The sequence below is a fragment of the Nerophis lumbriciformis genome, linkage group LG29 (genome assembly GCF_033978685.3).
Source record: "Nerophis lumbriciformis linkage group LG29, RoL_Nlum_v2.1, whole genome shotgun sequence".
Taxonomy (NCBI): domain Eukaryota; kingdom Metazoa; phylum Chordata; class Actinopteri; order Syngnathiformes; family Syngnathidae; genus Nerophis; species Nerophis lumbriciformis.
Window position 1 is genome coordinate 26,380,001 of NC_084576.2, and position 19,128 is coordinate 26,399,128.

At 39.0% G+C, this 19,128-nt stretch overlaps 1 protein-coding gene across 1 annotated transcript in view; it reads left to right on the forward strand.

Moving 5' to 3' along the window:
- Positions 1-15,404, forward strand: part of LOC133572009 (cyclin-dependent kinase 17) — a 119,149-nt gene extending 103,745 nt beyond the window's left edge. Inside the window, exons 10-17 of the mRNA XM_061924614.1 lie at positions 5,901-6,024; positions 9,459-9,579; positions 9,690-9,787; positions 9,935-10,040; positions 14,449-14,491; positions 14,595-14,685; positions 14,749-14,826; positions 14,909-15,404. Of these exons, the coding sequence (XP_061780598.1) occupies positions 5,901-6,024; positions 9,459-9,579; positions 9,690-9,787; positions 9,935-10,040; positions 14,449-14,491; positions 14,595-14,685; positions 14,749-14,826; positions 14,909-14,946 (699 nt within the window). The 3' untranslated portion in view covers positions 14,947-15,404. The remainder of the gene's footprint in view (positions 1-5,900; positions 6,025-9,458; positions 9,580-9,689; positions 9,788-9,934; positions 10,041-14,448; positions 14,492-14,594; positions 14,686-14,748; positions 14,827-14,908) is intronic.
- The last annotated feature ends 3,724 nt before the right edge of the window (positions 15,405-19,128 follow it).

Here is a 19,128-nt window from a genome sequence, read left to right on the forward strand (position 1 = left end):
TGATGTCTCCAAGGTACGGAAAACAGTCGAAAAAACGGAAAATAACAGAGCTGATTTGACTCGGTATTTGAGAAAATGGCGGATTGCTTCCTGATGTGACGTCACGTCCGAGAGCGAATATTAGAAAGGCGTTTAATTCGCCAAAATTCACCCATTTAGAGTTCGGAAATCGGTTAAAAAAATATATGGTCTTTTTTCTGCAACATCAAGGTATATATAGACGCTTACATAGGTCTGGTGATAATGTTCCCCTTTAAAGCATTACATGGATTAAATTTTTTAAGATGTCAATAAACTTTCTCAATCAATCAATCAATAGTAAAATATGACTTTTAGTCATTAGTATGTTTGTACGTTAGGATGCATTACAGCAGGTGTGTCCAAAGTCCTCATCCTTTATTGGCTCTGTGGTATATTGTAAACACAAAATTAAACGCAACCTTACATTAAAACGATTACTGTACAAAAACAACTTGTTTTGGCTCCTTCAGCACAAAGTTGAGTTGAATATACAGGACTGTCTCAGAAAATTTGAATATTGTGATAAAGTTCTTTATTTTCTGTAATGCAATTAAAAAAACCCAAAAATGTCATACATTCTGGATTCATTACACATCAACTGAAATATTGCAAGCCTTTTATTATTTTAATATTGCTGATTATGGCATACAGCTTAAGAAAACTCAAAAATCGTATCTAAAAAAATTGGAATATTTCCTCAGACCAAGTAAAAAAAAAAAAAGGTTTAAAACAGCAAAACAAAATCAAACAATTAATTAATGCACTCAGTACTTGGTTGGTAATCCTTTTGCACGGATTACTGCATCAAGGCATGGCATGGAGGCAATATGATGATTTCATTTTCCAGCATGATCTGGCACCTGCCCACAGTGCCAAAACCACCAGTAACTGGTGTACTGACCATGGCATTACTGTCCTCGTTTGGCCTGCCAACTCCCCTGAACTGAACCCCATAGAGAATTTGTGGGGTATTGTGAAGAAGAAACTGAAAGACACCAGACCCAATAATACAAATGAGCTATTGAAGCATCCTGGGCATCCATAAAACCTCAGCAATGCCACAGGCTGATTGCCTCCATGCCACGCCGCATTGATGCAGTAATCCCAACCAAGTACTGAGTGCATTAATTGACATTTTCAAATGTTTGATTTTGTTTTGCTGTTATAAATCTGTTTTTTTTACTTGGTCTGAGGAAATATTATAATTTTTTGAGATATGATTTTTGAGTTTTCTTAAGCTGTATGCCATAATCAGCAATATTAAAATAATAAAAGGCTTGCAATATTTCAGTTGATGTGTAATGAATCCAGAATGTATGACATTTTTGTTTTTTTAATTGCATTACAGAAAATAAAGAACTTTATCACAATATTCTAATTTTCTGAGACAGTCCTGTATTTAGGTACATTTTGTTTGTTTTGTTTAATTAAAATGTTATTGACATCCAGCATCCACTATCTATTGTCTGCCCTAAATTTCAAAATATTTTTTGGTTTATATCCCAACGTTGCCACCCCTCCCACCCCAAAAAACAGAAAAACGGCAAGAAAACAAAACAATAATAATGTTTACAAACAAATAAATTAAAAAAAAAAAATTATAATAACAATAATAATAATAAAAAATAAAATAATATAAACAGATAGGAAAAAATATATATATATATACAGACATATGGGGAGTAATCTTTTTTTTAAACAGTACAATCACTAATCCGAGAAAATAAAATCAGGCTTATAGGGCGTGACATAATTGACCCAGTTTTCCCAGTACGAAGTACATTTCTCCAATTTATAATTAATAAAAGCCGTTATCTTCTCCATTTTATAAATGTCCATTGTGATTTCTATCCATTGCTTCAAAGTTTGTCCCTCCTGTAATATCCATTTCCCGGTAATGGTCTTTTTACAAGCCACTAGTAGGATATTCATTAAGTCTTTTATCTTTTTTCAGCCAATCCTGAGGTACATGTCCAAAAAACAAGAGTCTTACTTTCAAGGAGTACTTGACATTTGAAAATGAGGTACATTTTGCAAAGTAGGTCAAAATGTTAGGTAGATTTTGACCTACTTTGCATTGTTTTTAGCCTTTAATGAAGCACACAAAACAGACAAAATGGCCCAGTGTAATTTGTGTTCTGTATCGGACCGCTGCATTACAGCTTTGTTTTAAGTCTCGTCTTAAAAAACACTTTTATTCTGTGGCTTTTAAATCGGTGTGAGTCTTGTGGTCCTCTGTGTCTTTTGTTGTTTTATTATGGGCCTGTTACAATGCAAGCAGCCCATATTATTATTGTTCATACTTCACAGTTTATTATTTTTCATCTTATTATAGTTCCGCACGTTTCTCTTGCGTCCACTACGAGACGAACCGGCCAACGAACCCCCTCATATGTTATACCGTTCGGAAAGGTCTCATTCGCGCCGATGGCGGAAATCTAAAATTGGGAACATTTCATGTTACCATGGCAACACTTTTCACGAACAAAAAAAAAATGGGCCAATTGAATGGGTACGCACCTTTTGTCTAATACAATACGAACCGGCCAACGAACCCCCACATATGTTATACCGTCGGAGAGGTCTCGTTTGCGCCGATGGGCGTGCTTTAAATTGGGAACATTTCAAGTTACCATGGCGACGCTAGTCACGAATAAACAAAAAAAAATGGGCCAATTGAATGGGTACGCATCTTTTGTCTAACACAAGACGTACCGGCAAACGAACCCCCACATATGTTGTACCGTCGGAAAGGTCTTGTTTGCGCCGATGGGCGTATTTTAAATTGGGAACATTTCAAGTTACCATGGCAACACTTCACGAGCAAAAAAAAAAAATGGGTCAATTGAATGGGTACGCACATTTTGTCTAATACAATGCGAACCGGCCAACGAACCCCCACATATGTTATACCGTCGGAAAGGTCTTGTTTGCGCCGATGGCCGTATTTTAAATTGGGAGCATTTCAAGTTACCATGGCGAGGCTAGTCACGAATAAACAAACAAAAATGGGCCAATTGAATGGGTACGCACCTTTTTATAATGGCGAATATATCCAGCAGAACTCTCCGACCTGCGAGATCACCTCCTCTTGTAGCTCAGCCATACTTTCACGTAGTTCGGTGCTTAACGTCTCATTTTGTTCACACACTTGCCTACTTTAACCCTGGCTAAAACGTTTTGACGTCCAATGTTTGGTTTTGGCTGAATGGCCATCGGAGTGAGGCGAGCGCCATCGGCCTGGCCTGCCTCCATTAAAGCGGATGGCCTTCACTCTAATTTACTAGAGCGTAGAAACCCTGAAAATTTGCTTTTCTTTTCTTTTCTTCACGGCCACTTCTCGGCACCATCTTCAAAGCACGGCGGCTTCCGCAGTGCAAAAACTGAAATCTAAGTAAGATTAAATATCTCAAATAAGGGTGATATTTGCTTATTTTCTGTCTGATAAGATAATTCTTCTCACTAAGCAGATTTTATGTTAGAGTGTTTTACTTGTTTTAAGGGTTTTGGTCCTAAATGATCTCAGTAAGATATTACAGCTTGTTGCTGAGATTTGATGACCAATATTGAGTAAAACATGCTTGAAACTAGAATATCAACTGTTGCAAAGCTGTGTCATCAACACTCACAAGTATAAAACTACTTTTTTAAAGTAATCATTTTTTACATCGAGCATGAAAAAAAAAATCATGACTTTGACAAAATTGTGTCTCATATTAAAACAGATGACAGCCAAATGGACTTTGCTGTTTTATTTTCAATGAAACAATAGAAAATACGTACTTATATAGTATTACAGTTGTTATTAGTGAGAATATACTTATTTTAAGGTATTTTTGGGTTCATTGAGGTTAGCTAATTTTACTTGTTTTGGAAGTTTTCTTGTTCTATTGGCAGATAATTTTGCTTAGTCCAAATAAAATACCCCAAATTTTTGTATTTTTTTTTCTTGTTTTTTTTGCTTTTTGCAGTGCGGCGACCCCCGGCCAGAGGTCCAGGGCTCAGATATTCTAGTTCTATTTTATTGATGTATTTTTATTATATTATTATTTGTTTGTTTATTGTGAACTTGTTTCATTTGAAATGCTTGTCATTTGATTACTTTTATTGTTTCTTTTTTATGTGCAGCACTCTGGAGACAGTTTTGTTGTTAATAGTGATGTATACATAAAGGATTGGATTGGATTTACCTTGGTGCCAAAGGCATCTTCTACAAACCCCGTTTCCATATGAGTTGGGAAATTGTGTTAGATGTAAATATAAACGGAATACAATGATTTGCAAATCATTTTCAACCCATATTCAATTGAATGCACTACAAAGACAAGATATTTAATGTTCAAACTCATAAACTTTTTTTTTTTTTTTGCAAATAATAATTAACTTAAAATTTCATGGCTGCAACATGTGCCAAAGTAGTTGGGAAAGGGCATGTTCACCACTGTGTTACATGGCTTTTCCTTTTAACAACACTCAATAAACGTTTGGGAACTGAGGAGACACATTTTTGAAGCTTCTCAGGTGGAATTCTTTCCCATTCTTGCTTGATGTACAGCTTAAGTTGTTCAACAGTCCGGGGGTCTCCGTTGTGGTATTTTAGGCTTCATAATGCACCACACATTTTCAATGGGAGACAGGTCTGGACTACAGGCAGGCCAGTCGAGTACCCGCACTCTTTTACTATGAAGCCACGTTGATGTAGCGCGTGGCTTGACATTGTCTTGCTGAAATAAGCAGGGGCGTCCATGGTAACGTTGCTTGGATGGCAACATATGTTGCTCCAAAACCTGTATGTACCTTTCAGCATTAATGGCGCCTTCACAGATGTGTAAGTTACCCATGCCTTGGGCACTAATACACCCCTATACCATCACAGATGCTGGCTTTTCAACTTTGCGCCTATAACAATCCGGATGGTTCTTTTCCTCTTTGGTCCGGAGGACACGACGTCCACAGTTTCCAAAAACAATTTGAAATGTGGACTCGTCAGACCACAGAACACTTTTCCACTTTGTATTAGTCCATCTTAGATGAGCTCAGGCCCAGCAAAGCTGACAGCGTTTTTGGGTGTTGTTGATAAACTGTTTTTGCCTTGCATAGGAGAGTTTTAACTTGCACTTACAGATGTAGTGACCAACTGTAGTTACTGACAGTGGGTTTCTGAAGTGTTCCTGAGCCCATGTGGTGATATCCTTTACACACTGATGTCGCTTGTTGATGCAGTACAGCCTGAGGGATGGAAGGTCACGGGCTTACGTGCTTACGTGCTTACGTGCAGTGATTTCTCCAGATTCTCTGAACCCTTTGATGATATTATGGACCGTAGATGGTGAAATCCCTAAATTCCTTGCAATAGCTGGTTGAGAAATGTTTTTCTTAAACTGTTCAACAATTTGCTCACGCATTTGTTGACAAAGTGGTGACCCTCGCCCCATCCTTGTTTGTGAATGACTGAGCATTTCATGGAATCTACCGGTACTTTTATACCCAATCATGGCACCCACCTGTTCCCAATTTGCCTATTCACCTGTGGGATGTTCCAAATAAGTGTTTGATGAGCATTCCTCAACTTTATCAGTATTTATTGCCACCTTTCCCAACTTCTTTGTCACGTGTTGCTGGCATCAAATTCTAAAGTTAAAGATTATTTGCAAAAAAAAAAAAATGTTTATCAGTTTGAACATCAAATATGTTGTCTTTGTAGCATATTCAACTGAATATGGGTTGAAAATGATTTGCAAATCATTGTATTCCGTTTATATTTACATCTAACACAATTTCCCAACTCATATGGAAACGGGGTTTGTACATCGAAATATGTCAATATTTTGGTCCTGAATTAACACTCATCCCAATATCTTTTGTTTTTCTCTCTCCAGATTTTCCTCTTCCAGATCCTGCGAGGCTTGGCCTACTGTCACCGGCGGAAAGTTCTCCATCGAGACCTGAAGCCCCAAAATCTACTCATCAACGACCGGGGGGAGCTCAAACTGGCCGACTTTGGTAAACGCAACACGTTCAGTGTGTCACGAGGACAGTTAAGCGTATCAAATAGAAAAAAACCAAAAAGGCAAATACACTAGTACCGTATTTTCCGCACCATAAGCCGCCCTGGGTTATAAGCAGCGCCTTCAATGAACGGCATATTTCAAAACTTTGTCCACCTATAAGCCGCCCCGTGTTATAAGCCGCATCTAACTGCGCTAAAGGAATGTCAAAAAAACAGTCAGATAGGTCAGTCAAACTTTAATAATATATTAAAAACCAGCGTGATGTGGGCGCGCATGGAGTCGTATATCAACATGGACGGAGCTGCGTGAAAAAAGCCACCCGGCCTCTTCGCGTAAACTTACCTTAACCACTCGCTCATCTTTTCTTCATCCATCCGTCCCTTCGAGTTAGCTTTTATGATGACGCCGGCTGGAAAGGTCTTTTTTGGCAAGGTCTTCCTTTTGAATATCACCATGGGTGGAAGTTTCTGGCCAGCTTTTCTTGAAAGTCTTTAGGCAGTTGCTGTGAAATAGTAATCCGTGTGCGGATGGAGAGATTGCGTCTTTTCATGAACCGGAAACCTGTCGCTTAGTAGGAGCCATTTTGTGGTCTTTACAGATGTAAACACACAAAGGAAATGAAACGTAATATCCGCGCGCTTCTTCTTCTTCTTCTACGCGGGCGGGTGGTTGCTTACAGTAGAAGAAGAAGTGCTTCCTGTTCTATGGGGGCGGGTGCTTACCTTGGCGGTTGCTTGCGTAGAAGAAGAAGCACTTCCTCTTCTACGGGGAAAAAAGATGGCGGCTGTTTACCGTAGTTGCGAGACCGAAACTTTATGAAAATGAATCTTTATATTAATCCATATATAAAGCGCACCGGGTTATAAGCCGCACTGTCAGCTTTTGAGTAAATTTGTGTTTTTTAGGTGCGGCTAATAGTGCGGAAAATACGGTACCTCAATTTACAAGCTTAATTTGGTCTGGGACAGAGCTCTTAACTCATTTATGATAGATCCACTATGGACTGGACTCTCACACTATTATGTTAGATCCACTATGGACTGGACTCTCACACTATTATGTTAGATCCACTATGGACTGGACTCTCACACTATTGTGTTAGATCCACTATGGACTGGACTCTCACACTATTATGTTAGATCTACTATGGACTGGACTCTCACACTATTATGTTAGATCCACTATGGACTGGACTCTCACACTATTATGCTAGATCCACTATGGACTGGACTCTCACAATATTATGCGAGATCCACTATGGACTGGACTCTCACAATATTATGCTAGATCCACTATGGACTGGACTCTCACACTATTATGTTAGATCCACTATGGACTGGACTCTCACACTATTGTGTTAGATCCACTATGGACTGGACTCTCACACTATTATGCTAGATCCACTATGGACTGCACTCTCACACTATTATGCTAGATCCACTATGGACTGGACTCTCACACTATTATGTTAGATCCACTATGGACTGGACTCCCACAATATTATGCTAGATCCACTATGGACTGCACTCTCACACTATTATGTTAGATCCACTATGGACTGGACTCTCACAATATTATGCTAGATCCACTATGGACTGGACTCTCACACTATTATGTTAGATCCACTATGGACTGGACTCTCACACTATTGTGTTAGATCCACTATGGACTGGACTCTCACACTATTATGTTAGATCCACTATGGACTGGACTCTCACACTATTATGTTAGATCCACTATGGACTGGACTCCCACAATATTATGCTAGATCCACTATGGACTGGACTCTCACACTATTATGCTAGATCCACTATGGACTGGACTCTTACAATATTATGCTAGATCCACTATGGACTGGACTCTCACTATTATGTTAGATCCACTATGGACTGGACTCTCACACTATTATGTTAGATCCACTATGGACTGGACTCTCACACTATTATGTTAGATCCACTATGGACTGGACTCTCACAATATTATGCTAGATCCACTATGGACTGGACTCTCACAATATTATGCTAGATCCACTATGGACTGGACTCTCACACTATTATGCTAGATCCACTATGGACTAGACTCTCACACTATTATGTTAGATCCGCTATGGACTGGACTCACAATATTATGCTAGATCCACTATGGACTGGACTCTCACAATATTATGCTAGATCCACTATGGACTGGACTCTCACTATTATGTTAGATCCACTATGGACTGGACTCTCACACTATTATGTTAGATCCACCATGGACTGGACTCTCACACTATTATGTTAGATCCACTATGGACTGGACTCTCACACTATTATGTTAGATCCACTATGGACTGGACTCTCACTATTATGTTAGATCCACTATGGACTGGACTCTCACACTATTATGTTAGATCCACTATGGACTGGACTCTCACTATTATGTTAGATCCACTATGGACTGGATTCTCACTATTATGTTAGATCCACTATGGATTGGACTCTCACTATTATGTTGGATCCACTATGGACTGGACTCTCACTATTATGTTGGATCCACTATGGACTGGACTCTCACACTATTATGTTGGATCCACTATGGACTGGACTGTCACACTATTATGTTAGATCCACTATGGACTAGACTCTCACCCTATTATGCTAGATCCACTATGGACTGGACTCTCACTATTATGTTAGATCCACTATGGACTGGACTCTCACAATATTATGCTAGATCCACTATGGACTGGACTCTCACACTATTATGTTAGATCCACTATGAACTGGACTCTCACACTATTATGCTAGATCCACTATGGACTGGACTCTCACAATATTATGCTAGATCCACTATGGACTGGACTCTCACAATATTATGCTAGATCCACTATGGACTGGACTCTCACAACATTATGCTAGATCCACTCGACGTCCATTGCACCGGTCGCCCAGGGGGTGGGGGGCGTCCCCACATCTGCGGTCCCCTCCAAGGTTTCTCATTCTCATCCCATTGGGTTGAGTTTTTCCTTGCCCTGATGTGGGATCTGAGCCGAGGATGTCGTTGTGGCTTGTGCAGCCTTTTGAGACACTTGTGATTTAGGGCTATATAAGCAAACATTGATTGATTGATTGAGTTCATCCTCCGTATATTCAGCTTCAAAAAGATAAGGCCGTGAATCCTCATTTGATAAAAAAAAAAAAACATTGATTGATACTATTACACAACTTGATTAGTTTCTCTTCCTATTAAAACATTGCTAACTTGGTGCAAAACAACAAACTATCAGTAATTGTTGAAGACATGAGAGGTTTAGATAAACTCTGCTTCTTCTTCGCCTTTTTTGAAAGTGTTGATTTGTGTCGACGCAAACGTGAATGTCACTGAAAGCATCGCCGTAAGTTACATGGCGGGACGTCTGGACTGATGATGTCACTTCCTGCTCCTTAGGCCTGGCGAGGGCCAAGTCGGTGCCCACGAAGACGTACTCCAACGAGGTGGTCACGCTGTGGTATCGGCCCCCCGACGTGCTGCTGGGATCGTCCGAGTACTCCACGCAGATAGACATGTGGTGAGTGGGCCACACTCCCCGATTAGTCGGTCGTACCTTCTGCTGCAAGACGTCCACGCGCATATTAAATAGGTGGAAATGACACACGCCTCCTCGTGTCCCCTTGTCAGGGGCGTGGGCTGCATATTCTACGAGATGGCCGCAGGCCGGCCCCTGTTCCCGGGCTCCACGGTGGAGGATGAGCTGCACCTCATCTTCAGACTGCTAGGTCAGTGCTGCCCCCTGCTGGCTGGCATTACAACACGCAGGCTCGCTCTTTAATCGCATTAACGCAGCAGCACGGGAGAAGCCTCCGAGCTGCTTCTGCCAATAAAGCCTCCATTCCCTCGGTGTGTGTCCCCCCCCCCCCACACAGGCACTCCCACAGAGGACAGCTGGCCCGGGATATCCTCCATAGAGGAGTTCAAGTCCCACAAGTTCCCAAAGTACAAGACACAGCCGCTTATTAACCACGCCCCCAGGTAAAGTCACGCTTGTATACTGCACCTTCTTTTTTTTGGAATGTTGCCTATCGTTCACAATCTTTATGAAAGATATGACGGCGGATGGATTTAAAAAAAATAAAAATTAATATTAATATTTTAAAAAATGCGATCAAAAGTCCGCTTACAATGGAGCTCCCTGTTTCTGGCTATAGAGCCCCTAAAAAACATCCAAACACCTCCATTAGTGTTTTATATACATGATGTAAGTACCCGTATTTTTCGGACTATAAGTCGCAGTTTTTTTTCATAGTTTGGCCGGGCTCCAGTGCGACTTATATATGTTTCTTTCCTTTTTTATTATGCATTTTGGGCAGGTGGGACTTATATTCCGGTGCGACTTATACTCCGAAAAATACGGTATATATGTAATGTAGTAGCATTCATAATAACATGTAATATATACATGATGTAAGTATATATGTAATGTAGTAACATTTATATATTATGATGTAAGTATATATGTAATGTAGTAACATTTATAATAACATGTAATATATACATGATGTAAGTATATATGTAATGTAGTAACATTCATAATAACATGTAATATATACATGATGTAAGTATATATGTAATGTAGTAACATTCATAATAACATGTAATATATACATGATGTAAGTATATATGTAATGTAGTAACATTTATATATTATGATGTAAGTATATATGTAATGTTGTAACATTTATAATATGTAATATATACATGATGTAAGTATATATGTAATGTAGTAACATTTATATATTATGATGTAAGTATATATGTAATGTTGTAACATTTATAATATGTAATATATACATGATGTAAGTATATATGTAATGTAGTAACATTTATATATTATGATGTAAGTATATATGTAATGTTGTAACATTTATAATATGTAATATATACATGATGTAAGTATATATGTAATGTAGTAACATTTATATATTATGATGTAAGTATATATGTAATGTTGTAACATTTATAATATGTAATATATACATGATGTAAGTATATATGTAATGTAGTAACATTTATAATATGTAATATATACATGATGTAAGTATATATATTTGGCCCTGCGATGAGGTAGCGACTTGTCCAGGGTGTACCCCGCCTTCCGCCCGATTGTAGCTGAGATAGGCTCCAGCGCCCCCCGCGACCCCAAAAGGGAATAATAAGCGGTAGAAAATGGATGGATGGATGGATATACAGGTAAAAGCCAGTAAATTAGAATATTTTGAAAAACTTGATTTATTTCAGTAATTGCATTCAAAAGGTGTAACTTGTACATTATATTTATTCATTGCACACAGACTGATGCATTCAAATGTTTATTTCATTTAATTTTGATGATTTGAAGTGGCAACAAATGAAAATTCAAAATTCTGTGTGTCACAAAATTAGAATATTACTTAAGGCTAATACAAAAAAGGGATTTTTAGAAATGTTGGCCAACTGAAAAGTATGAAAATGAAAAATATGAGCATGTACAATACTCAATACTTGGTTGGAGCTCCTTTTGCCTCAATTACTGCGTTAATGCGGCGTGGCATGGAGTCGATGAGTTTCTGGCACTGTTCAGGTGTTATGAGAGCCCAGGTTGCTCTGATAGTGGCCTTCAACTCTTCTGCGTTTTTGGGTCTGGCATTCTGCATCTTCCTTTTCACAATACCCCACAGATTTTCTATGGGGCTAAGGTCAGGGGAGTTGGCGGGCCAATTTAGAACAGAAATACCATGGTCCGTAAACCAGGCACGGGTAGATTTTGCGCTGTGTGCAGGCGCCAAGTCCTGTTGGAACTTGAAATCTCCATCTCCATAGAGCAGGTCAGCAGCAGGAAGCATGAAGTGCTCTAAAACTTGCTGGTAGACGGCTGCGTTGACCCTGGATCTCAGGAAACAGAGTGGACCGACACCAGCAGGTGACATGGCACCCCAAACCATCACTGATGGTGGAAACTTTACACTAGACTTCAGGCAACTGCTGACCTGCTCTATGGAGATGGAGATTTCAAGTTCCAACAGGACTTGGCGCCTGCACACAGCGCAAAATCTACCCGTGCCTGGTTTACGGAACATGTTATTTCTGTTCTAAATTGGCCCGCCAAATCCCCTGACCTTAGCCCCATAGAAAATCTGTGGGGTATTGTGAAAAGGAAGATGCAGAATGCCAGACCCAAAAACGCAGAAGAGTTGAAGGCCACTATCAGAGCAACCTGGGCTCTCATAACACCTGAGCAGTGCCAGAAACTCATCGACTCCATGCCACGCCGCATTAACGCAGTAATTGAGGCAAAAGGAGCTCCAACCAAGTATTGAGTATTGTACATGCTCATATTTTTCATTTTCATACTTTTCAGTTGGCCAACATTTCTAAAAATCCCTTTTTTGTATTAGCCTTAAGTAATATTCTAATTTTGTGACACACGGAATGTTGGATTTTCATTTGTTGCCACTTCAAATCATCAAAATTAAATGAAATAAACATTTGAATGCATCAGTCTGTGTGCAATGAATAAATATAATGTACAAGTTACACCTTTTGAATGCAATTACTGAAATAAATCAAGTTTTTCAAAATATTCTAATTTACTGGCTTTTACCTGTATATAAAATGTAGTAACATTGATAACATGTAATATATACATGATGTAAGTATATATGTAATGTAGTAACATTCATAATAACATGTAATATTTATGTACTTTGATCATTTTAAGCATTAATTTCAAAAACACGTCACATTTGCTTTTTTTTTGTCTTCATCACTGATTATTACTCACTGCAGACTTTATGAGAGCCAACAAACATAATAAAACACCACTTACTGTACAAGGTCTGCTGTCATTAGGATGCTGACTGCGAGGATGTTCACATATTACCATTTAGATTAAGTTAAAGTTAAAGTAAGTAAATGTTAAAGTAAATAATTCCCGAGCATGGCCAACGCTGCTGCTCACTGCTCCCCTCACCTTCTAGGGGGTGAACATGGGGATGGGTCAAATGCAGAGGACACATTTTTACCACACCTAGTGTATGTGTGACTATCATTGGTACATTATAGGTACATAGTGGGTACATAGTAGGTACATAGTGGGTACATTAGAGGTACATAGTGGGTACATTATAGGTACATAGTGGGTACATAATGAGTACATAGTGGGTACATTACAGGTACATAGTGGGTACATTATAGCTACATAGTGGGTACATAATGGGTACATTATAGGTACATAATGGGTACATAATGAGTACATCATAGGTACATTATAGGTACATAATGGGTACAATGTAGGTACATTATAGGTACATAATGGGTACATTATAGGTACATAATGGGTACATTACAGGTACATAATGGGTACATTACAGGTACATAATGGGTACATTATAGGTACATAATGGGTACATTATAGTTACATAATGGGTACATTATAGGTACATTGTTGGTACATCATTGGTACATAATGGGTACTTTATGGTACATAATGGGTACATTATAGGTACATAATGAGTACATTATATGTACATAATGGGTACATAAGTACATAATGGGTACATTATAGGTGCACTATGGGTACATTATAGGTACATTATAGGTACATAATGGGTACATTATTGGGTACATTAGAAGTATAGGTACCGGTATATTATGGGTACATTATAGGTACCGGTACACAATGGGTACAATATAGGTACACAATGGGTACAATATAGGTACATAATGAGTACATTATAGGTAGATTAAAGTTACATAATGGGTACATTATAGGTACATATTGAGTACATTATAGGTACATAATGGGTACAATATAGGTATATTATAGGTACATAATGGGTACATTATAGGTACATAATGAGTACATTATAGGTACATAATGGGTACATTATAGGTATATAATGGGTACACTATCAGTACATAATGAGTACATAATGGGTACATAATGAGTACATAATGTGTACAATATAGGTACCGGTACATGAGTATATTATAGGTACATAATGGGTACACTATCGGTACATAATGAGTACATAATGGGTACATTATAGGTACATAATGGGTACATTATAGGTACATTGTAGGTACATAATGGGTACAATATAGGTACATAATGAGTATATTATAGGTACATAATGGGTACATAATGGGTACATAGTGGGTACATTATAGGTACATAGTGGGTACATTGTGGGTATAATAGTTGTTTTGTAGGTCAAGGCTCCGTGGAGTCAACCATTGCTGGTGTTAAGTGAGATGTGTGCTGTGTGTGTCACTTCCTGTAAGGAAATCCTGTGGAATAGTTGAGTGTGTTTCCTTCCTGGAACTCGCCAGCGTCTGTGACTCACCTCGCCTCTACTGACCCCCCTTCCCCCCATCTGTCTCCCTCTTCCTCGCTCTGCAGATTGGACACGGACGGCATCGACCTGCTGACGTCCTTCCTCAAGGTGAGTCTCGCCCAAATCCACGCAGGGTTTTGTTTACACTGCGACGGTCACACTCCAGACCATTAAAATAATAATAATAATAATAAATGGTTTTTTTCGTCAGTTCGAGTCCAAAAAGAGGATCTCTGCCGACGAAGCGATGAGGCAGCCGTACTTCAGGAGCATGGGGCCTCGCGTGCGCTCCCTGCCAGAGAGTGAGTAAGAAAATGGCTGTGCAGCGCTGGCAGACATAAAACACAACACTTGTGCTCCGGCAGACATCTCCATCTTCACGCTGAAGGAGGTCCAGCTGCAGAGAGACCCGGGCTGCAGGAACTCCTCGTACCCAGAGTCAGGTGATGCCGACACCCCCCCCCCCCCCCCCTCCCCCACCAACTGTGTCGTTGATTGCGTTAACGGCGTGCCCTTCCGTTACAGGCAACGGGAAGAGCCGAAGACAAAGCATGCTGTTTTAGACTTTTTTTTTTTATTGGAAATGTGAGCTGTACAGTGACATCGCTGGATCAGTAACCAGGAGATGGAGCATCTTCACCCCCCCTTCCCAAGCAACCCCTCCCTTCCAGCAGGTTTGGCCTCCACATGGCCCGACAGACATTTCTACACCATATTTATTAAGAATGTGCTGCTAAGATCCGACTACTGTTCTAGAATCCTAACTGGCCTCAGTCACTTTATCAAGAACATGCAATGTGTATAGATTTGTAATCTTTTGAAGTGGTGACATTTTTTTTGTTGTTGTTGTTGTTGTTTCTTTTTAAACTCCACAGATGTTTTCATTGCAGCTTGAGAGAGTGAGAGAGAGGGAGAAAAAAAAAAAAAAAGGTTTGGACTTTTTGTTGGCAAGAGAAGCTTCGATGGTGACGGACGTGGGCGTATCATTCCAGGGCATTAAACACTCAGAGGTACACCTTCATGGTTATTCTCACAGTGGAAATATTTCAGCCAACATGCTTCTTCTCTGCGCATTTTTTTTTTTTTTGTACCTTTTTAAAAAACCGCATGGCTGCCATGTTGTTGCAAGGAACTCCTGTTCAGGGAGCCCCGCCCCCTTTTGTGAACTCCACCCCCTTCGATCTATTTAACAGTGTTTTTTTGTATGATATTCTCCTCATTTGTGGATTGTTGTTACCAACATTGCAGATTCCCTCCCGTCAGATTTTTTTTTTCTTCTTCCCAGAGCAAAGATTAAAAATCTAAAGTTTAAACAAAGTTTTCACCTCCAGGCATGTGATTTGAACTCAATGAAAAAGACGAGGGGGGGGGAATATAAAGAGTAGAAATAATGAACAAAATGTCAGCAATGAAAATGAAAAGTAGCATTTAGACCAGGGGTACTCAAACTCATTTTAGACCGGGGGCCACATGGAGAAAAATCTACTCCCGAGTGGGCCGGACCGGTAAAATCACGGCACGATAACTTCAAAATAAAGACAACTTCAGATTGTTTTCTTTGTTTAAAAACAATACAAGAACATTCTGAAATTGTACAAATCATAATGTTGTTTTTTTTTTTTTACAATTAAAGTTAAAGTACCAATGATTGTCACACACACACGAGGTGTGGCGAAATTATTCTCTGCATTTGACCCATCTCCCTTGATCACCCCCTGGGAGGTGAGGGGAGCAGTGAGCAGCAGCGGTGGCCGCGCCCGGGAATCATTTTTGGTGATTCAACCCCCAATTCCAACCCTTGATGCTGAGTGCCAAGCAGGGAGGTAATGGCTCCCATTTTTATAGTCTTCGGTATGACTCGGCCGGGGTTTGAACTCACGGGCACTACCTGTTGCGGTTAATAGTGTATATACTTTATTTGTCGTTATTTATATTTTCTGAACAAATTTCGTGATAATGTTCATCAGTCAACTCATTGGTGTTAATTTTCAATCTATCAAGATAAAAAAAATTATATAAAAATCAAATTAGAGTATGTAATTTGATCGTTTTCTTCGACTGATGTACTAACATCATGTGGTTTATTTTATACGTATTTTTCGGAATATAAGTCGCACCGGCCGAAAATGCATAATAAAGAAGGAAAAAAACATATATAAGTCGCACTGGAGTATAAGTCGCATTTTTTGGGGAAATGTATTTGATAAAAGCCAACACCAAGAATAGACATTTGAAAGGCAATTTAAAATGAATAAAGAATAGTGAACAACAGGCTGAATAAGTGTACGTTATATGAGGCATAAATAACCAACTGGTATGTTAACGTAACATATTATGGTAAGAGTCATTCAAATAACTATATCATATAGAACATGCTATACGTTTACCAAACAATCTGTCACTCCTAATCGCTAAATCCCATGAAATCTTATACGTCTAATCTCTTACGTGAATGAGCTAAATAATATTATTTGATATTTTACGCTAATGTGTTAATAATTTCACACATAAGTCGCTCCTGAGCATAAGTCGCACCCCCGGCCAAACTATGAAAAAAACTGCGACTTATAGTCCGAAAAATACGGTACTCCCAAATGGGCCGGACTGGTAAAATCACGGCACGATAACTTATAAATAAAGACAACTTCAGATTTTCTTTCTTTATAAAAAATAGAACAAGAACATTCTGAAATTGTACAAATCATAATGTTGTTGTTTTTTTTTGTTTTTTTTACAATTACCTGTCGCGGTTAATAACATATGTACTTTATTTCTCTTAATTTATATTTTATGAACAAATGATGTGATAATGTCAACTCATTGGTGTTAATTTTCAATCTATCAAGATAAAAAAATTACCGGTATATAAAAATCAAATTACAGGACGTTATTTATGTAATTTGATAGGGGTGTAACGGTACACAAAAAATTTCGGTTCGATACGTACCTCGGTTTAGAGGTCACGAAAGAAAACAACAAAATATAAATTTTGGGGTTATTTATTTACCAAATTTGCAAAATCTTCCACCAAAAATATTTTTCTTAGTGGAATATTTGATGTGAAGTAATGGGAACCTTGGATAGGTCAATAATTCATAATAACATTGATTTTGAGTCAACATTATGTTTTGAGCAATGACAGTTTGAAAGAAAAAAAAAAACAGCTTTGTTTTATTAGTCAACATTGCAACTTTTTCTAAATTACATTTCACCTTTAAGCTTTTTTTATTTCACTTTTGTTATGTTTTTGTTTATTTTAATAGTATTTTTAGAATGTGCCGTGGGCCTTTAAAACATTAGCTGTGGGCCGCAAATGGCACACTTTTGACACCCCTGCTATAGATAATAAAAAATTAAACCTGATAAATCTATGGATAAAAAGCAGAGCCTGGCGACGCATGCGCGTTTATCATAACTCTCTCTCTCTCTCTCTGTCTCTGCCCCTCCCTCACCAATGCTGCTGCACGCACAATTAGTTTTGTTTTCAACCCCTTCTTAACCCTGAACGTACATTGAAAATACACGCAACCCTAACTCAAAATGCCGGACATTTGAGGCATTTAAGAAACTCCGCCCTGACAGCTCCGCAAAAGAGGACATGTCCGGTGAAAAGAGGACGTATGGTCATTCTATCATAGCCCGTTAGCTGCTAGCATGCCGTGTGTTGTGCCTCGGTGTGGATTGTTTACACAACGTGCGTTACGCTACTTAATATGTCCGTGTGGAAACTCGTTCGGTACACCTCCGAACTGAACCGAAATCCCCGTACCGAAACGGTTCAATACAAATACATGTACCGTTACACCCCTATAATGTGATCATTTTCTCCGACTGATGTACTAACATCATGTGGTTTATTTTGTACATATGTAGCATCTTCTACAAAGATACAAAGAATTGCTATTGCGACATCCAGTGGACACATTTAGAACAGCTGTTTTTTTTCATAAAAAAATTTCAGGGTTATTTTTATACTCATCCCGCGGGCCGGATAAAACCTGTTCGCGAGCCTGATCCGGCCCTTGGGCCGTACGTTTGACACCCCTGATTTAGACTATACTGTAGCAAACATGTCTGCCACAATCATGTGTGTTCTTAAATGTGTATTCCACCTCTTCCATTTTTGATATGGGCTTACATGGTAAACAAGTCAAAAAAAATGTTTTATCCAGGCGCATACATTTGTCCAAATGTGGCCAAGGAGACGCATCGTGGGTTTCCTGGATGTCGTCTACATCGCTGAAAGAAACATCTACCGTATTTTTCGGAGTGTAAGTCGCTCCGGAGTATAAGTCGCACCGGCCGAAAATGCACAATAAAGAAGGAAAAAAAACATATATAAGTCGCACTGGAGTATAAGTCACATTTTTTGGGGAAATGTATTTGATAAAAGCCAACACCAAGAATAGACATTTGAAAGGCAATTTAAAATTAAAGCTGCAAGCAGCATTGGTCGGGCCCGCGTATTTGGCAGGTGCTAGTCCTAAATGTCCCAATACTTTTGACCAGTGATAGTCATAAGTGTCCCAATACTTTTGTCTACTTTTAGTCTGAAGTGTCCCAAGACTTTTGTCTAGTGTACCTACCTTGTCTGCATTGTGTGGGCACGTTGGTGCTTCCTGCTTTTAAGCAGCCATCTTAAAAAAACAGCAGCGCAGCAGCATCAGCGCAGCGGGTCTTTGAAGGGTCATAAAATCAAAACCGGAGCAGTTAGAAAAAAAGCGCTTCTGTCCTTTTAATCACAA